This window comes from Ceratotherium simum, chromosome 20, assembly GCF_057802395.1.
Source record: "Ceratotherium simum simum isolate JZ-2026a chromosome 20, ASM5780239v1, whole genome shotgun sequence".
NCBI lineage: Eukaryota > Metazoa > Chordata > Mammalia > Perissodactyla > Rhinocerotidae > Ceratotherium > Ceratotherium simum.
Genome location: NC_141919.1, coordinates 21104942 through 21129413, shown reverse-complemented (window position 1 = coordinate 21129413; position 24472 = coordinate 21104942). Strand labels below are relative to the sequence as shown.

At 41.9% G+C, this 24472-nt stretch overlaps 1 protein-coding gene across 6 annotated transcripts in view; it reads left to right on the top strand.

Moving 5' to 3' along the window:
- Positions 1 to 1896, top strand: part of TJP2 (tight junction protein 2) — a 125204-nt gene extending 123308 nt beyond the window's left edge. For all 6 annotated transcript variants that reach the window (XM_087444511.1, XM_014795431.2, XM_087444513.1 and 3 more), the window contains one exon: positions 905 to 1896. In XM_087444511.1, coding sequence (XP_087300637.1) covers positions 905 to 1070 — 166 coding nt within the window. In that variant the 3' untranslated portion in view covers positions 1071 to 1896. The remainder of the gene's footprint in view (positions 1 to 904) is intronic.
- The last annotated feature ends 22576 nt before the right edge of the window (positions 1897 to 24472 follow it).

Here is a 24472-nt window from a genome sequence, read left to right as displayed (position 1 = left end):
AATTTTAATTGTAAAGATTATAGAGGCAGACGTTCATGGTAATGTTGCTTGTGTGCTAAAACTCGCTGACAAAGCATCGTCATTGACATTTCCACCGAGTCCCCTTTGACACATTGGAGCGCAGTTATGTTAAATTACGGTAGGATAGCACATGAGCAGAATTCCTGGAGCCTGGCCCTGTTTGTCACTAATATTGTCTGGCTTTTAGCCAAGCTCCTTAATTCATTTGCATTGCCTAGCAAAGTCAGGCCACTTGTGCTGAACTCTGGGCTGGAGGGAAGGTGACAATCAATTGACTGGTGTTAGTAAGATGCTTTATATTTAAAGTGCTACCTAAGCACTAAGAATTATCACAGTGTCTTCCTGTTGAGGTTCTACAATGGATCGTTTCCTGCTTCCAAGCGTAGAAAAAAATAAATCACATTTTCTTGCTGCCATTCTAACTGGAAGCTAGAGTCGAGTTTTACAGCAATAGAAAACTTGAGGCAAATTTCTTCTTTACCAAACGGCTGCACAGCCCACCAGGTCTGCCCTGGCAGCAAAGGGGATTGGGTATAATTGACAGAAACTGGCAGAGAACTCACTCTACTGGGTGAGGCTGTAGCTGGGGGCCTTAGGGATGGGTAGGACACCCCTTGTCCAGCTGGGGAATTCCTAGGTCAGGGACCATGGCTGGCTTCCTCACTCACTTCCTTATTACTTAACCAATTACTCCCACCCCCACCCCCGCCATTCCGAGAACCTGGAGTGGGACCAGGAGTGCCCCTAGTTTGTCAGCAGAATGTGGCTCAGAGTAAGCGATCTGTCTTGGGCACTTGCCTACTGCGCGCATCACTGCACCTCCACGGGCAGTTGGAGGCCCTTGATGAGCTTTGGGACGCATCTAACCCTCTCACTTTGTTAGTTCCAGACCCCCCGAGCCACAGAAAGGTCCTTCCAGACTCTATCAGGATCCCAGAGGCAGTTATGAAAGTGATGCCGAGGAGGAAGAATACCGCCAGCAGCTGTCAGAACAGTCGAAGCGCGGGTATTATGGCCAGTCTGCCCGGTACCGGGACACAGAATTATAGATGCCTAAGAAGTGACTTCTGTACCCCGCTGCCGCCACCTCAGAGCAACACTCCCGCTGAACCATGGGATGGTTCTTTCCAGTTAAAATGTACTGTGGAGATGTGGGGGGACCTGAGACCTCGTTTCCTCATGGGGAACCCAGGGGACAGCCAATGCAAATTAAGAACTGAAGGCTCTATCTGGGGGACTGGGTCTGGGGAGTCGATGGCTTTTTGCTCAGAATTAAGAGAAACACTACAGTCTGTGATACCGTTACCTGCTTCAGTGGACCAAAATCTGTATTAATTCTGTTTGCATATTTTTAACATGTATATTAAGAAGTGATAACTATTTTTCCTTATTAATAGCTGCCTTCAAAGACTGTTTCAATGTGAGACAGAAGGTGAAAAAAAGAATAAAAATACTGTCAGACTCCAATTAAATTCAAAGAAGTATTTTATTACAACTCTAAGTGCCTTTGATGAGAAGTGTATTAAATTTTCTTCCTTTGAAGCTTTATGCAAAGCCATAATGGACTAAAACATTTTGACTAAATTTTTATACCAGTTTAATAGCTATGGTTTTCTCTGCACTGTGTCATCTTTTCAAAGCATTGTCTTTGTAATATTTTCCATAAATTCTGACTGTATATATATTAGCTAAACTTGGTAGTTTGGCTACCAGTGCTAAATAGGTTAAAGACCAAGAAATTGGTATAGAAATTTTTTGTTCAAAACCATGTGCCCCACGAAAGCAGATACTCAAGAAAAAAACACATTTTATTTCCAAAAGTGTGTGTATTGACTACAGTTTTATAATTTAATAAAGAGGAGGACATTACAGCAATACTTTGCTCTGTGGTGGATTTCTGCACTACTTCCTATTTTTAAATGCAACTTTTATTTCAATTACTGATTGTGAAAGAGAGAACGTGCTCATTGCCGAATATTGGAAAATGGAGAGACGTGAAAAAGAAATTAAAAGTTTCCCATAATCCCGTCCCTCAGATAATTTTGGTATATTTCCTCTAATATATATTTATGGATGTCTGTGTGTTATACTTGGGGGTATACTGTATCTGCAGTTGTATTTTTTACTTTTTCTATTTAATATTCTATCATGAGCATATCTGTCAGGTAGTTAAAACTCTTGCACACATCATTGCTAACAACTGCAGAATAATATATCCTGTGATTGCTTCGTAAGTAGACAATTCTGCTACTGTTGGCTATTTGGGTTGTTTCCGGTTTTTTGCCTCTTTTACATGAAATGTACCTCTTTGTATATAATCCATTTTTGTATATCAGTGATCAGTATTTCAACCGTTTTCTGCAGGTAGGTTCTCAGAGGTGGAATTACTGAGTAAAAGCATAGGAACATTTTTAAGGTTCTTGATATTTATTGCCAAATTGCTTCCTAGGAAAGTTGCACCAATTTATACCTCCATATTCACTCTTTAATAATTTTATTTATTTATTTTTCCCCCAAAGCCCCAGTAGATAGTTGTATGTCGTAGCTGCACATCCTTCTAGTTGCTGTATGTGGGACGCGGCCTCAGCATGGCCGGAGAAGCAGTGCATTGGTGCGCGCCTGGGATGAGAACCCGGGCCGCCAGCAGCGGAGCACATGCACTTAACCTCTAAGTCACGGGGCCAGCCCAACACATTCACTCTTTAAAGGCTAAAATATGTTTAGAATTTAAACAAGATAGCCTAGGCATTTAGGCTTGTATGAACCAAAAATACACTGAATTTAGGAAAGGAGAAAGAGTCTTGGTTCCATTAAGCGTCTTTTATATTGGGCCGGCTCCGTGGCTTAGCGGTTAAGTGCGCGCGCTCTGATGCTGGCGGCCCGGGTTCGGATCCCGGGCAAGCCCCAAGGCGCCACTTCTCCGTCCAACGCGAGGCCGAGTCCCACGTGCAGCAACTAGAAGGATGTGAACCTATGACATACAACTATCTACTGGGGCTTTGGGGGGAAAAAATGAATAAATAAAATCTTTAAAAAAAAAAAAAAAGAAGGGTCTTTTATAGTAAGAATTGACACAAGAGCGTTGAGCTTATGTTTTAGTCGAGTTAGAAATTCAGCTTGCTCGTAACTGAGTTATATTAGAAATAGGTCCTTGGTTGTGTCTCTATCAGTCTGGGTGTTGTCATTCATAAACCATTTAGTGTAGTAGTACCTTGAATTTCTGAGCAGTCCTCAAGGCACTGGCTCAAATTTGTGTATTCCATAAATAAAAGGCACCTTTTGTGGATAGAAGAAAAAAATATGCTATTTAAGTATATGATGATTTAGTTTGCTCGTGTCCTTTAAATACAGGAGCGAGCCCTTTGGCCAAGCCAGGGAGAGGAGAGAGAAGGCTCTCAGCAGGAGCTGGGCCGCCCCACCCCTTTTTTTTAAAGATTTTATTTATTTATTTATTTTTCCCCCCAAAGCCCCAGCAGACAGCTGCACGTCACAGCTGCACATCCCTCCAGCCGCTGTATGCGGGACACGGCCTCAGCATGGCCGGAGAAGCAGCACGTCGATGCGCGCCCGGGATCCAAACCCGGGCTGCCAGCAGCGGAGCACGAGCACTCAACCGCTACCCACGGGGCCGGCCCCCCACCCCTTTTTGATATCTATTCTGCTTTGTTCTGGGGAGGATTTAAGGCTGCCTAGAATATACATGGAGTGTAATTAAGAAAAACTGGGTGCTAGGCAAATGGGGAAAGTGGGAAAAGACTGTCAGAACAGGAAAGAGGCATGAGTGCGGGTAGTGTTCGCTATACATGTAGTCAGGGCTGCTCCACTTTCCAGAGGCCAGAGTGGGGCATGAGATGCGACGGGTGCGTGATTTGATTCAGAATGTCCATAAGGGAGGATATTCCAGAATTCTCTCCACTCCCCCATTCTTTTTATTCTCCTGTGGGCTCTCGTGTTGGAGCGTGCAGTCACGACCACTTACTTGCCAGGATGATTTCTGAGGTCCATCTCTTATTGTGCTCTTTCAAGTAGGGCAGTAGCACAGTTCCAAGGGCCATGCAGTACAAGTTCTGGAGAAAGCACCGAAGCTGCAGGTAAAAACACCACTCTGTGGTCTGGCCTTTCCCAAGATCAATTCTAGACTGTCTCAAGCCAGTGCCTCCCAAATAGCAATATGACATGCATGGAGGGGTGTTTTACCTTAAAACATAGGGTAGATCATGCAGCAGAATGCAAACCTCACACGGATTTGTAGGATAAAAGCACGGGACTTATTTGAAGTTCTGCACTCGCAGCAGGTCTCTGGCTACACTCTCCGCCCCCTGACCCGAGAGTTCGTCCGTGTAGTAGTCTTGCTTCGGAAGTAACCTGGTCAGTCTACCGGTTAGAGAAGTGCTAACTTTCCCTCCTAAGCTGAGTGTTTCTGTCGACCACGATTTTGTTCGGTGAATGAACAGCAGTAATTGGGGGACGGAGGTTTAGGGAGAGGTCTTGATTGGGGTAGCAGATCCCAACACCAGGCTTTGAGCGTGAGTAGTTTGGAGAGTACAAGGAAACTGCGCAATGGGAGACCAGAACTTCATCCCACCACGAAATGCTGGGGAACCGCGTAAAACACCTGCCGAATAGTTTTACCCACCCGGCAGGTGGAGGACCTGGGCTATTCACCAACCGGCCTCACACTTTGAGGGCTGCTCTGTACGTGCATGCGTGCATGAGTGTGTGGGTTGGTGGGGGAGAGGGTGTCTTCACCCCTCTCTCTCAAACAAAGTCGTAGACTGGCAGTTGAGAGGCCAGAGTATCCAGGGTGTGAGGCCACAGGGCAGAGGAGCCCTGATGGCCTGTCTGGATCACGATGATGATTGGCCTGAGACTCTACGGAGGCCTCCACGGTGAGACGTGTTCTCTCTACAGTGTCTTAGGATGGGCTGGGAGAGATATAGAACTAGAGGGAGAGTGGAGAGGGAGAAGCCCCCATAGCCATATTAATGAGGATTCTCCAGAGAAACAGAACCAACGGGGTGTGTGTATGGAGAGAGAGATTTATTTTAAGGAATTGGCTCTCATACCATTATGAAGGCTTGGTAAATCCAAAATCTGCGGGGTAGGCAGCAGGCTAGAGACTCGCAGTCTGAGTGCAAAGGTGGGAGGCTGGCAGAATTACTTCTCGCTCAGGAACGTCAGTCTCTGTTCTGTATTCTGGCCTTTAACTGATTGGATGAGGCCCACCCACATTGTGAAGGACAATCTGCTTTATTCAAAATCCGCTGATTTAAATGTTAATCTCATCACCCAATAGCCCTCACAGAAACATCCAGGACTGTATCCAGCTGTACTTCTTATCCAGTGTTAAAGCATGAATGAATGAACGAATGAACCAGAAGGAAGAATTACATATATTTACATATATGTATAGATTTTATGATATATAGTTCACATATGCATATTTATAAAAATTTATATTGTTTTAAATAAAGAGTAAGTTTAATTTTAATAAGTAGAAAAGCCTTCAAAATTAAGAGAGAACAAAAATGAGTAAAAGATACAAATAATAGAGTTGAGAAGTCCCAATAAAATATTTGACATTTAAAAATAATATTTAGTGAAATAAATGAGATTTAAAATAAAAGGCTGAATGGCAATGAAAATGTATATGTGTGTGTACATAGAGAGAGAGAGAACTTATCTCGTTGCCATCCTGCCTTTTATTTTAAACCTCATCTGTGTATACATAGATATAAAATTGGCACAATCTGCATTCCCAACCTAGTGACTGCAATGCAGTAGTAGTATTTTGGTATTTATTTTGTGCAATAAAAAGTGAGATGTGGGGCCGGCCCCGTGGCTTAGCGGTTAAGTGCATGCGCTCCGCTGCTGGCGGCCCGGGTTCGGATCCTGGGCGCGCACCAACGCACCGCTTCTCCGGCCATGCTGAGGCCGTGTCCCACATACAGCAACTAGAAGGATGTGCAACTATGACATACAACTATCTACTGGGGCTTTGGGGGGGGGGGGAAATTAAATGGGGCACACCTCAAAAAAAAAAAAAAAACGTGAGATGTGCTTTCACAGCTTCTGCATGGTCCTCAGATGCTGGTCCACCTCAGGGCCCGAGTCCAGCTTCCTCTGCCTTTCTGGGTTTGAATCTCGCCAGGAAGGATGATTGGGAAGAAGATCCTAAGTGATATAAATCATCCCTGGAGAGATGGGTTGAGCGTACGAGAGTAGACCTGTCTCTGAGGATAAGACGAGAGAGGAGTGGGGAGTGAAGACCTGGAAAAAATGAGGAAGAGAGGCTGATGCTTGGCCAGGACTTTCCAAACCCCCTCTGTTCCTCCTCCTTCCCTAATCCCACAGCACACCTGTTTCTTTTCTCTTCGACCTCCCTGCCATGCTAAAACGACTCCATTAGGGGCTCCGGGAAGTACAGAAGCCCCAAAGGATCTGTGGGAGACACAACTGACGAATACACATAAACCTCACTAGAAGCCCAGGAAATGGGAGCCATTGCAAGATACTTTGGAAGGGTTTGAAACTGGGGTGGGGGGCGGGCTCTGAATCTTTCAAACAAATGCACCTTTGAGTCAAAATGTAAATGATTCAAATTTCAAGTATTTTAAAGTATCAAAATGATGTCTTAGACCAATAAATATGCTGGCATTTTATGACTTAAGGATAGAATGGTAGACCAGAATATAAAGTCACTAATCCAGGCCCTACCCCAAATCAAATGTGGGTTCTTCCCTGAGCTGGTTTGCTTGTTGTCCCTATCCTGCCGAGGCAACCCAGAGAGATTATGAACTCAGATTCTGCAATCAAAGCGATTTTACCTTTAAACTCCAGTTTTGTCAGTTATTAGCTTAGAACCTTGGGCAAGTTACTAAACTGTTTTAAGCCTCAGTTTTTTTCATTTATAAAATAGGGATAGAAAACTACAACACTCTGTCAGTTTTTTTGTGGCACTTTAATAGGATGGTATGCATAAAATATTTGCAATAGTAGCTGGTACAAAATAAATAATAAAAGTAGCTAGTATTATCACTATCGATGGTTTTACCACACCAATTTAGAAACCTGAATGGTGTCTTTGATTTTCTTACTCTTCCTCCAAATGATGACCTACTTTATTCTACTTAAGAACTATTTTTAATTTGTCCCTCTGTCCCTTTTCCCACAGCCACTATCCTAGTTCAGATGGTTGTAAATTCTAATCCTCCACCCAGCTAGCAGGCAGAATCATCTCTCCAACATAGATCTGAGAATGTCTCCCTTCTGCTGAAAAAACAGTGATGACTTCCCCTTGCCAAGAACAAAGTTTAATTCTTTTTTTTATTTGGTGAGGAAGATGGGCCCTGAGCTAACATCTGCCAATCCTTTTTTTTTTTGCTGAGGAAGACTGGCCCTGGGCTAACATCCATGCCCATCTTCTTCTACTTTATATGGGACGCCGCCACAGCATGGCCCAACAAGCGGTGCGTTGGTGCACACCTGGGATATGAACCGGCGAACCCCGGGCTGCGGCAGCAGAGCGCGCTCACTTAACCGCTTGTGCCACTGGGCCGGCCCCAATTCTTTTTTTTAAGAGAGATATAATTGACATATAATATTGTGTAAGTTTAAGGTATACAATGTGTTGATTCGATACATTTATATATTGCAATACAATTACCCCCTTGGCATTAGCTAACACCTTTATTACATCACATGATTATCATTTCTTTCTTGTGGTGAGAACAATTAAGATCCAGTCTCTTAGCGACAAAGTGTAATTCTTTATCACACCATTCAAGGTTTTCTACTATCTGTCCCTGTGGCGGATTACATCATTGGCTCCAATTCTTCACCCCCTTCCATATCTATGTCCTTTGCCATATGACTTTACACTTCCTTCCACTGAAAGGTCACAATCAATTTCCCCACCCCTTGGCTTTGGATTGAGCATGCGACTTGCTCTCTTGCACTCCCGCCATCCCAGAAGAGAAAATTCCTCAGGCTACCTGCTGTTCTGGGAGTAGGGTGAGAGAGATGTGGAGCAGAAACCCTCTAGCTGAGTCCCGCCTACATCAGCCAACCCGCAGATGTATGAGAGATGATGAACAGGTGTTGTTTTAAGCCACTGAGTTCTGGGGTAGTTTGTTAAGCAACAATAGACCCCCAAAATCCTTTTTCAGGTAACTTTCTCCTGCAAAATCCATTGTATGTTTCAATTTCATAGAACGACTTGTCCCCAGTACGTTTCTTGAATTCTCTGCTGTTTCTCTTTTCCTTTTCCTTTTTCTTTACCATCTTTCAAATCCCTAGTCGTCCTTCCAGGTCCAGCTAATGTGTCACATTCTCTGTCAAGCCTTCTCTGATGCCGCCAATCAAATTTATCACTGATTCCTTCCATAACCTCCCACAGCCCTTCATCTGTACCTCTGGGATTCTAGTACCTAATGTACAGATCTGCTTCCCACTCACTTCTAAGTTCCCTTAAAGGGAGTGTGTGTGTGTGTGTGTGTGTGTGTGTCCCCGTATGTGGCTATTATTCATCTTTGTGTCCTCTTCAGTGCCCTACATATATATTCCAGAAATGTTTTTTGGAAAAGTGGAATGAATGAATGAAGGGAGAAATAAATTGAAATGCAGTGTCTATCTTTTATCACAAAAGCAGGTCAATGACATAATGATTTTCTGACATTGTGCCCAGCTTAAACTTCAACTGATATAAACTGGAGAACATTAGCAAAACAAGTCGAGAAAAACTGCTAAGAATTTAGTTTGGCTAATATTAAAGTATAATTTTCAAAAGGATAAAGTTATGATTCTCATGCAAATATAAAATGAACACATGTCAAAGATTTTACTCAGCCTATTAATGGGGGAACCAGTAAGATGTTAAGACTGATTTAAATAGCCATTTGAGGAACTAGGTATATATAAGCAATTAAGGAATATTAGAATAAGAATTCCAAGTTAAATACAAAATTGGTTAATATCCTACAGAATAGTAAATGATGACCTTTGTAGATATCTTATTCACCAGACAGTAATTATTTGCATCTGTACCAGACAAAAATCTACACTTTAACATGTAATTTTATCAAGACTGGGAACTTCAATCAATAGTTTTAGCAGTAAGGAGTTACTATGTGAGTTATTGTGCTTAATAGTCACACAAACTATTTTAGATCATTAAAAAGATTAATTCTCTAAATTTACATTATAGCAGGAATTTTGGCAAGCTAAGTCAATTAAAAATATGTATTGAGTGTGTCTGTGTGAAGATAAACACGGTCACTGTGTACATACTGAATATGACCCGTTCTCTGCCTTCCGGAAGTTTACACTGTAAATTCTTTTATTTGCATGAGAATTTCCTGAATTGATAGTCTGATTTGTTCTTTGCAACAGCCCTGCCTAGTAAGAATGGCAGGTGTGGCTATGCCAGTTTTATAAGTAATCCATAACTTAGGTGACTTGCTCATAATCCTTCAACTAATAACTCACACATACAGTTTGGATTCAGAACAAAGTTTTCTGCTTCTGAGTTCAGTCTTCCTCTCTTTCCATCTAGAGGCCCCTTCTGTAGGATCTCTTGACATAGTTTGTTGATCATGTTGTATGGTTTTCTATTTACAATTTTTTTCTTTAAAAAAGCACTTTAGAGCTCAGTCTGCAAATTGCCAGAACTCATGGAACTATTAGAATTCGTAACATATTTTGTTTGGCCTGCATAGGGTGATGAATTTTTTTTTTTTAATTTAAAAATCAGCAGATTTTACATACAAGTCCAGATTTTGGGCTTTTTTTCTTTAAAAAATGGTAGATTTGGCAGTTCTGGGCCCATATCTTTGCATGATAACCACAGGCTGGAGCTGGGTGGCTGCTGCCCCATACAGACAGTACCCACCCACCCTCACTAACATGGCCTGGGTGATGGCTGAGTTTGCAACCCTTGCTCACCTCTTCCCTGCACCCCCTCTCCCTCCCAGACCCAGCTGTGTGCAGCGTCCCTCTGCTGCCAGAGAAGCCAGTGTTCTGCACATGCAGAAGGAACTCAGCAGCTCCCAGGGAGGTTTGCAACTTACTCTATAAGATGGGCCAGAAATTTCACCTGGCTCTGGAGGAAACGAATGAGAATATCTTTTCGGTCCAGTTCTCTGTGACCACAACAGTTTAAATGGGTTGGAATAAGAAATAGAGATTTGGGAGAGGGTGGCAGATATACCTTTGTGGCTTAGAAAATTACCTTCCGTAGCTCTGCTGAATTAGGACGAAATGAGATTTCAGAGGAATAGCCATCCACCTTTGTTAGCAAGATGATTGCGGAGGACAGAATTGTGGAGCCAGTCTGGGGAAATGCATTCTGAAAAATTCTGGAAAGAATAAATAAAATATTGTCTAGTACATCACAGGAGATTAGATCATAGCTTTAGGCCCACCTGCTGGACTTGTCCCTGTGTCTGTGTTCCTCTTCAGGCCTAAATTAATTAACATTTCATAAATTAGTCAATACTTATCCAACAATAGATATCCACGTGACAGAGGGGAATGGAAACCAGCGCTACAGTCTTCTGCATTTGGACTCCCTGGGCGGAAAGGGGGTCACGAGGAATGATGGTAATACTCATTCTGTGGGGCGGGAAGGGGAGGCGGTACCTTCTCCCTATTTGTCACTTTCTTTTCTGCTGCACAGATGATCGAGCTAAGAGAGGAAAAGTGTCCTGTGAGAGAGAGCCTGAGAGGCTGGGGTAGAGCTAGTCACCTCCATCCCTGGCTCGGCCCAGAGCAAAGGCTGGCATCTCAGCTGCTCTGGCTGCGGTCACTCACTGGTCCTGTGACCTGGGGTAAGTTGCCTGAGCCTCAGGGTCCTCATCTGCAAAATAGGGATAGCAGTAGTTCCTTCTGCAAAGTATGCTTGTGAGAATTAAATGAGGAATCGGTGTCAGTGACCAGCCCACCGTAGGGACTACAAAAATATTAGGCCACCCCTACCACCAATATATGTCAGCTTCCTTTCTTCTTTGACACATCTTAGGGTAGAATTCCTCTGAAGGCAGTGAGTTAACAAAGCGCAGCGATTGAGAAGGTTGGCGCTTGCGCAGACTGCCTGCGTTTGAATCCCTCCCTGCAGACTACTGACTGTGTGACCTTGGGCCAATTATCTAACTTCTTTGTTCCAGCCTCAGTTTCCTCATCTGTGAACTAAGTATAAAAATTGCCCCTATCTCAAAGGGTTGATTGTGAGGATTACACGCTATAGTACAGGCAAGCACTTAGCACAGAGCCTAGCACAGAGCCTGGCGCAGAGTAGGTGCTCGACAAACGTAAGCCTTTTTATTTTTTTTAACTAGATGCAAAAGTTTATCTTTTTTAAAAATTGAGTTAACATTTACATGATATAAAATTAACCATTTTAAAGTATACAATTCAGTGTCATTTAGTACATTCACAAAGTTGGGCAAGCATCACCTCTATCTGGTTCCAAGGCATGTTTGTCACCCCAAAACGAAACCCTGTCCCCGTTAAGTAGTTACTCCCCATACACTCCTCCCCCCAGCCCCTGGCAACCACCAGTCTGCTTTCTGTCTCTATAGATTTGCCTATTCTGGATGTTTCATATAAATGGAATCATACAATATGTGACCTTTTGTGTCTGGTTTCTTTCACTTGACGACATAATATTTTCGAGGCTCAGAAGCCATTATTTTAATTATTACTACTCTCTGAACTGCTCTGGCTAACATTCCGGAATTATTAGATTCCTTTTGGGGAGTGAAGATAAGATAATTAAAAAAAACCAAAAACATGTTAATGGTTAAAATGCTTTTCTAGGACAAATAGAACTTCCTTCTCTGCATTGGGTGTCAGATATTTTGGGGTAAGTGGGAGACAAAGCTGTTCCCAGGTCACTGCCGCCCCATAGTGGCACAAGTGATAGGTCGGATGTGCTTGCCTTGCTGATGGCAAGACTGAGAGGGACAGGTTGGAGCTGGGTCATCCCTTACCCACAGCTATTGTTTGTGAGCCTGGAGAGAAAATATCTGTGTTTACAAACTAGAATGCTCAGGGCCAGCCTGAAGAACTATGTCCAGGTTTCTCTAAATCATTGGGCTTTAGGCAGGTGCTCAGCATTGACTTAAGAGGCAAAGAGGGTCAACAAACAATACATCAGACAGAGAAGGGCAGAGGAATTCCGGGGAGGGCAGTGCAAAGCCCCTGCCTGGGGGGAAGTTCCTTTTAAGAGTCTCTTCAACAACCAGACAAACCAGTCATAGGTCCTTCCTGTAACATGCACTTATTTATTTATTTATTTATTTTATTTTTTTTTTATAATTTGAGGCTTTTTTATTGAGTTTATTCTTTTTTTTTTTTTAATTTTTTGTTTATTGCAGTAACATTGGTTTATAACATTGTAAAAATTTCAGGTGTATAACATGCACTTATTGAGTGCCTGGCTACTGGGGCCACAAAAATGAACAAAATGAGGTAGGTTCCTAGGGATCTCATTGTCATGAGGAGCACATAGGTAAATCCATTTAAAGGGCTTAGACCAGTGTCTGGCACATAGCACTCAATAGGAGGTAGCTATTGTTATTATTATTGTTGTTATCATAGTGCCTTATTTGACTATTTTCTGGCTATTAATTATAGTAGTAGTAAGATGGATAGACATAGATGGATAGACAGATATAGTCCTCTGGGGATTCTGCCAGTTGCTGTGTAAATCAATTCCAATTATGCATTCCCAACATGGGAAAATAGCTAAATAACTACAGATGAAGTCAGGGACATACCAGGGGCACCATGAGACAGACCTGAACCCCGTTGATCTTCTGACCTCCGTGAATCCTCTCTGACTGGTGAGCAACAGTGGCATTTTGAGTCTCCAGAAAATAGTGTCAATTCAAAGCCAGTGACCATTTATTTCCTGTTTTCCAATCCACAGTCCCCTGGTAAAGGGCCTCAGGTCCCTTGGAGGAAGGCTGGGAGGTGTAAATTTCTGGTGGTGTGGCAAGTTCTTTCCTCAGCTCGCCCAGCCTCCCCCTCATTCAAGGGGCTCTGGGTGTGTGAACTGTCCTATGACTGGAAATTGACTGAGTGGCCATGCCTCTCCATTATGATGATTCAAGTCGGACTTCTCTTCACCAAACCTAGAGCCTTTTTGGCTTATACAAATCAGATAGGACTTTCTGAAGGCTAGCTGTCTGTATACTTCTAGGGACACCGTGATCAACTAGCCCATACCAAAGATCTCTGCAGGTGAGACTGCTGATTGCTGATCCACTCTGCTGCTCGTTACCGTAGCCATGCCCACCATGTCTTTGACAACCAAGTGCAGCCGTTTGGCCTCTACCATCCCAGAATCCCGTCATTGCCCTCTCTGAGAAGCCCACCAACAAGGAAAGGACCAGAAATTGCAGCTAGACTTTCTAACTTCAAATGAGTGTTTGAAGGGTCAGATCTAGATGTCTGGACATTGATATAAATGTGCTGTTAATACCCTCAATCTATTCTTTTAAAAAAATCTTCCTTCAAATCAATGTGAAAAGCTAAAAGACCAATAGAAACATGGGCAAAGGATGAAATTTCCTAAAAAAGCAATACATACAGCTAATGAATACATGAAAAACTATTCAACTTCACTAATAATGACATGAAAACAAGACAACAAAAGAGAATTTTTCAGGGGAAGAATGTGGACATCCTTAGAGTCTTATGTTTTGTAGTTGGAGTATAAATTAGTACAAATTTTCTGCAGGACTATGTAGCAATATATATCAAAACCCTTCAAAATATGTTTTTCTTTTTTTTTTGTGATTGTAAAATAGTTGAATTTTATTTTATTTTATTTTATTTTATTATTTTTTTATGTAGAATTTTTTTTTAATTTTTTGTTTATTGCAGTAACATTGGTTTACAACATTGTAAAAATTTAAGGTGTACATCACTACACCTCCACTTCTGCACAGATTACATCATGTTCACCACCAAAACACCAACTACAACCCATCACCACACACATGTACCGAACCATCCCCTGCACCCCCCTCCCTCCACCCCTCCCCCCCGGCAACCACCAATCCAATCTCTGTCCCTGTCTGTTTGTTTATTGTTGTTATTATCTACTACTTAATGAAGGAAATCATACGGTATTTGACCTTCTCCCTCTGACTTATTTCACTTTGCATTATACCCTCAATGTCCATCCACGTTGTCACAAATGGCTGGATTTCATTGTTTCTTATGGCTGAGTAGTATTCCATTGTGTATATATACCACAGCTTCTTTATCCATTCGTCCCTTGATGGGCACTTAGGTTGCTTCCAAGTCTTGGCTATTGTGAATAATGCTGCAATGAACACAGGGGTGCATGTACCTTTACAAATTGGTGTTTTCAAGTCCTTTGGATAAATACCCAGCAGTGGAATAGCTGGATCATATGGTAGTTCTATCCTTGATTTTTTGAGGAATCTCCATACTGTTTTCCATAGTGGCTGCACCAGTTTGCACTCCCACCAGCAGTGTATGAGAGTTCCCTTCTCTCCACATCCTCTCCAACACATGTTGTTTCCTGTCTTGTTAATTATAGCCATTCTGACGGGCATGAGGTGATATCTCATTGTAGTTTTGATTTGCATTTCCCTGATAGTTAGTGATTTTGAACATCTTTTCATGTGTCTGTTGGCCATCTGTATATCTTCTTTGGAGAAATGTCTGTTCAGGTCTTTTGCCCATTTTTTAATTGGGTTGGTAGTTTTTGTTGTTGAGATGCATGAGTTCTTTATATATTTTGGAGATTAAGCCCTTATCAGATGTATGGTTTGCAAGTATCTTCTCCCAATTGTTAGGTTGTCTTTTCGTTTTGTTGATGGTTTCCTTTGCTGTGCAGAAGCTTTTTAGTTTGATGTAGTCCCATTTGTTTATTTTTTCTATTGTTTCTCTTGCCCGGTCAGACGTGGTGTTTGAAAAGATGTTGCTAAGACCGATGTCGAAGAGCGTACTGCCTATGTTTTCTTCTAGAAGTTTCACAGTTTCAGGTCTTACATTCAAGTCTTTAATCCATTTGGAGTTAATTTTTGTGTATGGTGTAAGGTAAGGGTCTACTTTCATTTTTTTACATGTGGCTATCCAGTTTTCCCAATACCATTTGTTGAAGAGACTTTCTTTTCCCCATTGTATGTTCTTGGCTCCTTTGTCAAAGATCAGCTGTCCATAGATGTGTGGGTTTATTTCTGGGCTTTCGATTCTATTCCATTGATCTGTGTGTCTGTTTTTGTGCCAGTACCATGCTGTTTCAGTTACTATAGCTTTGTAGTATATTTTGAAATCAGGGAGTGTGATACCTCCAGCTTTGTTCTTTTTCTCAGGATTCCTTTAGCTATTCGGGGTCTTTTGTTGTTCCATATAAATTTTAGGATTCTTTGTTCTATTTCTGTGAAAAATGTTGTTGGAACTTCGATAGGGATTGTATTGAATCTATAGATGGCTTTAGGAAGTATGGGCATCTTAACTATGTTAATTCTTCCAATCCAAGAGCATGGAATATCTTTCCATTTCTTTGTGTCTTCTTCAATTTCTTTCAGAAATGTTTTATAGTTTTCAGTGTATAGATCTTTCACCTCTTTGGTTAAGTTTATTCCTAGGTATTTTATTCTTTTTGTTGCAATTGTAAATGGGATGGTATTCTTAATTTCTCTTTCTGCTACTTCGTTGTTAGTGTATAGAAATGCAACTGATTTTTGTATGTTGATTTTGTATCCTGCAACTTTACCAAAAATATGTTTTTCTTTGATCCACAGTTCCACTTCAAGAATTTATCTTAAGGAAATAATAAATTAAATGTATGAAGATGTCACAGAGCTGTTTTTATGAGCAAAAACTTGGAAACAACTTAAATACTCAACAACAGGAACTTGTTTTAAGTAAACTATGATATACACATGAAATATTATGCAGATATTCAGTCAATAAGCATTCATTGAGCACCTACTTGGTGAGAATACTGTTGTAAAATCTAAGGATACAGATTATCTCTTTTTTTGTGGAGCTTACATTTTAGGGGTTGGTGACATAGAATAAACAGATAAATAAATTTTTTAAAGTTGGGTTGTGTAAGTGCTCTGATGAAAATTAAAAGGGTGGTGTGGTAAAGAGTGACTAGGGGTAGGGCTACTTTAGATTAAGTAGGCCAGGAAAAGCCTGACCAAGGAGATGACATTTAAGTAGAGATGTAAATGGCAAAAAGGACATTAGAAATCACATTATGTAGGCCTATGTTTCTTGACCTGAAAAGATATTACAAACCCTAGTTTTTCATAAAACCATATGTGTGGGGGTAGGGGCAGGGGATGGTGTATGCCACAAAGAAGTCTGAAGGAAGTGATATTGATTAGAATGCTTTCCCAGCTGCTAGTTACTGAAAACCCAACTCAAGAAAGATTTAATAATAAAGTAAGTTACTGATTCCTGTAACTGAAAAGACATGATTTCCACAGGCTCAGTAACTTCCCGGAGGGGCTGGTTTCTTTCTGTCTCGCTCTTCTCCATTCTCTAGAGTTGCTTCATCTCTCACAATTCCAAGATGGCTGCCAACAGTTCCTAGGGCTACGTGTTTCCTCATTCATGTCTGGTAGGAAGTAGAGAGCATCTTTGTTTCAACATTCCAGAAGAAGACAGGATCTTCAGTCTGATGGGACTGGTTTGGGTCACATGACCATTCCTGAACCAAATTCTTTGTCCAGGGTGAAGGGCTATAATGGTTAGCATAAGCCATTGAGTACCCAACAAAGGAGCTGAGAGTGAGGCGATCCCTAAATCACCCGGCTGAGAACTTGGGGGAGAGAATATGTTCCAAAGGAATTTGGGGGGAACCTTTCCTAGAGGAAGAGAAGAAAGTTCTGGGTAGCAAATACCAGTTGTTGCGTACACAAAAACACCAAAAAGTAAATAGTGTTTGTATCTCTGTGCTTTGGATAATGGAATAACTGGTGATTTTTACTTTCTTTTTTATACTTTACTGTATGTTTGAATTTTTTACGATGAGAATATATTAATTTTATAACTACAAGACAACAAAGCTATTTCTATTTTTTAAATCTGGCAAAGTGAATAAAAGGCAATAAATGGATAAAGACATTTCTTTTGGCCTCTCTACTTTGAATTTGCTTCTCCTCACCTAAAGCATTGTTCTTACAACAAAACCGGCTCTTCTGGCCTTTTCCTTAAGTAAAAAGGAAGGCGGTGCATGGGCGGGCTCTCGGATCCTGAGTCTTCAGAGAATCTCCCTCCTACCAGCCCAGTTTCACTTAACAACTGAGCAGCGCCTGCCGGCTTGCTCTTCCCCGCTTCAAATGTGCTATTCTGGGCCATGGCAATTATTCAGCCAGTTGAGAGTTCTCTTCGGTGACAACTGAGATACCTCAAACTAAGAATAGGACTCTGACTGATGAAGGAAGGCGACAGCGATGGGGCCATGAGGAACTTGGCTCCCTGCCACGGCTTGGGACCTAAAACTCAGTCTTGTTCTTCGCTCCTAGGCCTGCCATTGGTCTGTGGTTTTACTGTTCTATATGTTTCTGTGAAATCTTGTCAGCTGCATAATCATACAAATAATATGGGCTGGAGAGGCTTTTTTTTTTTTTAAAGATTTTATTTATTTTATTTTTCCCCCCAAAGCCCCAGTGGATAGTTGTGTGTCGTAGCTGCACATCCTTCTAGTTGCCGTATGTGGGACTCGGCCTCAGGATGAACGGAGAAGTGGTGCCTCGATGCGCACCCGGGATCCGAACCCGGGCCACCAGCATCGCAGCGCGCGCACTCAACCACCAAGCCACAGGGCCGGCCCTGGGCTGGAGAGGCTTATCAAGGATCCCAGAGAATATTCCTTCTCAGCCAGGTTTCCAGCTGGGAGCCCTGGGTCTAAGTTTACCAGACAATTCTCTATTGTACATTTTGGGACTTTTTCCTCAGACGCTTTTGATTTGAGGCCAAAAGGATATTCTTGCATTTTCTAAGAGCTTCTGAGAGAAACCAAGGAAACTCTCTGCAATCTTTGCACAGTAGATGCTGTTGTAAAGTGGCAAAGGATTTTGAAGTTAGAGGGTGGGCTCCTCCTCTGCCTGGCTTTGTAGCCTTGGGCAGTTTAAGCTTTCTACGCCTCACCTTTGTCATCTCTAAAATGGGCGTTATTAAAACTCACTCACGGTGTTGTTGTGATGATTAAATGCGTGTTTGGGAAGTACACAGCACAATAAGTGCCCAGCAAACATTAGCCAATATTATTCTACGGTGGGGACATTCCATAGGCTTCTCAGGAAGTTCCACGGAATCAAGCTCCACTACCTAGAGTAACAACCTCGAAAATGCTCCCTTATTTGTTTTTTCTGCCTTCCAGGTCTCATTGTCCCCTCTCTTTCACTCTGGCTCCCTGGGATCATCTGCACATGGGTTCTTGTCTTGGGCTACGCTTTTCATAAGATTAAGCATCATTGGGTCATATCAAAGATTATGATGACAACAGTGTTGATCATGATTATGGTGATTTGCAATTATTTGGGGAGGGGTGTTGCTGATGATGCCACTACTATTGGGTATTCAGCTCACTGAATTCCACAAATTCCACAAATTCTGTTTATAGCAAACTAAGCAATAAGGAGTGGATGTGTATGAACTGGAAGACGCCTTGAAGGAGATTAATCCCTTGTCGGATATAGGCTTTGCAAATACCTTCTCCCAGCTTAGAATCTGCCTCTTGATGGAGAGAGGCAAGGTTCTGGAAGAATGTGGGACTGGAAACTTTGCTGTGACCATTTTTGGAAAATACAGTCTGCCACATTTGCATCCAGGTCACTAAGGGGTATAGCAAGGTGCTTCCAAGACTCTGGATGATTATACTTTGAAACAGAGAAAGGTTGATGGTGTTGGGAAGGAGCAATGGCTGGCTCCACTGTGATAAACAAGAATAGATGCTTGGTCGGGTTTCCCCACGAGATCCCTGAGAGAAAGGCCAAGAAAAAAGAAGGCCAAAGGAAGGAGCCTAGGTGAAAAATTGTCGCCTGGTGTGTTGAAATACCCTGCCCCAAGACAGAGTCCTTAAGTTTAAATGGATGAATCTTCTGACAAACTTGAAGGACCAAGTCTGCCTGGTTCTAAGATGTGTTCACAGTGCCTCACACATACAGCTCCAGCGATGTCTGTGGACAAAGGGGCTATGGAGAGGACTGGGGGTTGGCGAAGATCTGGAATAAAGATTGTGTCCCTAGCTTGACCGGTAGGGTTACATTCCGAGTGTCCTAAGAGAGGGCTTGTGCTGTCAGCATATTGACATTCCGTAGGTAGTGCGAGGATTGCAAATGGCTGGGGAGCTCTATGAAGAGGACCCTCAGGCCTTGAGTACGTTTTTGGACCCAATTCTTCATTTATCCCACTTCCTCTGGAAGGTGCCTGAAGGTTGCAGATGACTCTATTAGAAATTCAGTTCCTACCGAGAGGGAACATGGTGAATTGCATGGACTCACATACTCTGAGTGAATTTATTGGGTGATGATTATGCACCAGATGTTGCACGTGGGTAAGACTGCCTTCCTGACTCCACTGCCTGAACAGTGCTCTCGAGTCTGACGGGAAATGCTAACAAAGGAGGGAAGAACCAAGGTCAAGCAGGGTTGGGGAGAGGTGGCCTGAGGAAGAGGGAGGAGAGGAGACTGAGGCTGAAGCTTCTGCTCCTTTCCTTTTGCTGCGACTTTTGGGCTACCCCTTAGCGAAGCGTTTGCACAGAAGTACCCCGCGGGGTTCTCATGCTGCCTCACAGGAAGTCTCTGCTCGCGCCATTCAGGGCCTTAAAGCAGAGACAGTGGACGGCTGGGGAGGGGTGCTTCTCCCCTGGAGACTCTTCCTTCCCTGTAACTACGTATCCTCCTCCCTACCCCAGCTGAAGCCATGCGGGCTGGAGGTAAAACATTGCACAGCTGAGGTACAGTCTCCAATTGCTCAGGGCTCTTGGCCCGTTTGGAGCATTCCCCAAGCTTCTTCTGGGCATTCTCCTTGGGCAGGCCTCTTGCCTCAATCCTTGGATCAAACACCCTCTTGTTCACACCCACTCTTTCATGCCCAGACCCAAGTTGAATATACTGCCTACATACCATGCACACATCTGCAGGCAATGATAGAATCATTGACTCAGGGGTTTGGAAGGAAAATATGAGAAAGGGGTGGGGAAGCCTCAGTCTTAGAACATTCCTGGGAGTAGGGCTCAGACCACCAGTGCTGTGCTCGTGGAAACATCTTCTTAAAACATTTATCAAGTAGCAAGCAACTTGTCTTCTTAAGTCAGCTGAAGAGCAACTTCTACAGTGTCCTAGATTTCTCTGTGTGTGTCTCTCTCTCTGTCTCCCCTCGGCTCTCCCTTCTTAACCCAAACGATCTCTTGAAGCCCCTGGATTCCCACTTCCTCTTTCAATATAACCAGTCCTCCTTAGGAATTCAACCACTTCCACTAGCACCGTTCTCTCTTGCTTTAGGTATTATCTTAAATGTCACCTCCTCTGGGAAGCCTTCCAAGGCTGAGTTAGGTGGCCCTGTCACCGACTAGGTGCCCCAAAAAACTCAAGGGTGGGTTTGGAAGCAATTAACTGTTTTTCCAAGTTGTTTCTTTTCCTTTTGTATGTTAAGGAGATGTAACCACCAGCCATCCTGAAACTGATCAAATGAGAAACTCAAGGGAGATGTAACCACCTGATATCCTGAAACTGACCAAGCCTTACTACAAGAGCTATGCCCATGACCTTTGCCTTTATTTTTAATGGAAAGATCTCTCCAGGAGCAACTCAGACCTGGTTCTGTGGAAACATGTTTTCCAACTGAGCCTGTGCAAGTGAAGACCCGCATCTCCCTTTTGAATATTCATTCCCCAACCGAAATAAAAGATCCTGCTTCTGTTTGTTCAGGGACGCCATGACTTTGGAGATGATTCCTCATGGCCTCCTATTTGCTGCAAATACACTTTACTTTGTGAGACAACTTCCACTGGTGTAGAGTCTTATTTAACTCACCAGGAGGCGAGTCCACTTGGTTCGGTAACAGCCCCCTGCGAGCTCCCATAGCAACTTTGATTCTCCTCTGACAAATCATTTATCATGTGTTAAAAATGCTGATTATTGCCCTTCAAACGGTCTTTCTCACCCTCTAGGCGCTAAGCCCTTTGAGAGAAGGAACTGTTTCTTCTTCTTCCATTTTAGCTTCAGCAGTGGGCACATGGAGGGATTCAATAAATATGTGTCATGACAGGAGAAGATACATTAACTCATTTTCTTCCCTTTAGACTTCCCAGGGGCAAAAGAGAACGAGGAGAAAAGCTGGAGAACTTGCATAAGGAAATGACACCCTGATGTATTTTGTTTCTAACACTTGCGCCAATACTGGGACTATTATGTTGCAGAGAGATATAGTTAAATTGAGGTAGTCTTCAAGATTTGAGACATCAAGGTTCTGAGAACAGGGGATGGGTCATCCTTAAATGGTGAACAGTCATTCTGAGTGTCCTTCTGTCAGGGAACAGCCAGTTGCACAGCAAGGACGGGAACTAAGAGGACTCGTCTTAAGTCGAGGGAGAAAGCCTCAGATTTTCTGGCCTAGATGTTGAGTGCTGAGGTTCCTAGACATGCCTTCCTGGAGAAAATGTTTTGTAGTTTTTTTTTTTAAAGAAGTGAATTTTGATTGTTACCAAAATAATGCATGTATATAATTTTAAACATCAAATATTTTGTTAAAAACCTATAACAACATGAAGCCCCACCTGTCCCCGTTCTCTACTTCCACTCTCTGAGGCAATCACTTTCAAACTCATTTTGCTATTTTTTCTGATTTTTACTCGTCCTCTCGTTTTCTAAGTAGCATGCTTATGTTTGTTTTTCTTGATTTGTCTATTTTTGACACTGGTGACTTTTTATTGTTATTGAGGATGTGCCTCTCTTAACCACACCCCTGCGTCTATTCCTCCCACCATCTTCTCAGTAGAGTTATTTTATCAGTGAAGTTAAGGCTCAGTCGCATATAACAGAAAACTCAAAATAACAGTGATTTAAACAGAATTTTCTTCTCTTTTGAGTAAAAGTAGCTGGGAAGGAAGCCTTCCAGGGCTGGTATGGTGGATCCACAGGCACCTGGAAGGCAGCTTCACTATCCTTCCTAGCTCTGGCTTCCATCTTCAAGGTCATTGTTGGAGATCCAGCCATTTAAGTCTGAGTTCTCCAAGGAGGAGGAAGGAGGCAGGGGCTTCCTTTCTGGATTTGCCTATTCTGGACATTTAAAATAAATAGAATCATATAATATGTGGTCCTTTGTGACTCGCTTTTTTCACTTAGCATGATGTTTGCAAGGGTCATCCATGTTGTAGCATGTATCAGTACTTCATTCCTTTCTATTACTGAATAATTTCCATTGTATGGACACATCAAATTTTATTTATCTATTCATCAATTGATGGAGATTTGGGTTGTTTCCACTTTTGGCTATTATGAATAATGCTGCTGCTAAACATTTGTATACAAGTTTTTGAGTGGACAGTTTTAATTTCTCTTGGGTATATACCTAGGAATGGAATTGCTGAGTCATATGGTAACTCCATGTTCAACCTTTTGAGGAATTGCCAGACTGTTTTCCAAAGCAGCTGCACTATTTTACACTCCCACCAGCAGTGTACGAGCGTTCCAATTTCTCCATATCCTTGCCAACACTTGTTATTATCTATCTTTTTTATTCTAGCTATCCTAGTGGATGGGAAGTGCTATCTCGTGGTTTTGATTGCATTTGCCTAATGATTAATGATGTTAAGCATCTTTTTATATGTTTATTGGCCATTTTTATATCTTCTTTGGAGAAATATCTATTCAGATCATTTGCTCATTTTTAAATTGGATTATTTGTGGGGTTGGCTCCATGGCTTAGCTGTTGGGTGCGTGTGCTCTGCTGCTGGCGGCCCGGGTTCGGATCCCGGGCGCCCACCAACACACCGCTTGTCCGGCCATGCTGAGGCCGTGTCCCACATACAGCAACTAGAAGGATGTGCAACTATGACATACAACTATCTACTGGGGCTTTGGGGAGAAAAAGGGAAAAAATAAATAAATTGGATTATTTGTCTTTTTATTGTTGAGTTATAAAAGTTCTGTATATATTTTATATATGGGTATCTATACATATATACATATATGTTTATTTTATATACATGTCCCCTATCAAATATATGATTGCAAATATTTTCTCCCATCCAGTGGTTTTCACTTTCTTGTTGGTATCCTTTGCAGCACAAAAGTTTTAAATTTTGGTAATGTCCAGTTGATCTATTTTCCCTTTGTTGCTTGTGTTTTTGGCATCCTTTATTGATTTTTCAGGTATTTTTGAGGGTTTTTTTTTTTGGTAGTTGCTCTAGGAATTACAATGTGCATCTTTAACTTGTAACAATCTACTTCTGGTTGATGCTTAGTTCTGCTAAAATATAGCAACTTTGCTTAAATATAGCTCCATCTCTCCCCTAAGTGCTGTCACTGTCATATATATTACATCCTCATATGTTATAAATCCAAAAATACAGCTATTTTTTGTTGGATGAAAAGGTAAGTTTAAATTCAGGTCAAAATACCTTGAAGGGATGGGAGGTGGGGGAAGAGTTACTATGTGCAAATCGTGGTGAGATCTTTTTCAAGTCCTGAAGTAGCATAGGAATAATGAGTAACTTTCAACATTCACAGAAAAAAAATGAATGGCATTAACTGATATTAAAAGTACAGAAATGCAAATATAGCACCACAAACTAGTAGAGGAAGAAAGACAGGGAAAACATAGGAAACTTTGTCAACTCATCAGTCAGGAATAGAGGGAAAAATAGGCAAAGAAAAGGATGCTAAAGAAAAAATGCACAGAATAATGGTAGAAGTAAGTCAAAATGAATCAACAAGTACAATAAATTTAAAAGTATTAAATTTACCTATCAAAAACAGAGATAATCAGATTGGGTTTTCAAAGTATAACTATTCTTACAACAGATAACATCTAAAACAATACCACATAGGAAAGTTGAAAATAGAGGCATAGAAAAATATCAAAAGTAAATACTAACCAAAAGAAAGAAAGCCCCTTCTGGCAAAGAAATGTAAAAAACAAAACCATTAATAGGGATAGTCTATTAACAACTCTACTTAACAACTTAACTACAAAATATGAAACTGACAGAATCACAAGAAGATACAAACAAATCCACAAACACAGTGAAAGATGCTAACATACCTGTAATAGAGGTGTATTTTTAAAAAAACAAACAACAAAAATAATGATTTAAAAGATTTAACAATCCGAGCCAGCCCTGATGGCCTAATGGTTAAAGTTTGGGGCTCTCGCGGCTTCAGTGGCCTGGGTTCGTTTCCTGGTCTCGGAATGACATTACCATCTGTCTGTTGCTATGCTGTCGCAGCAG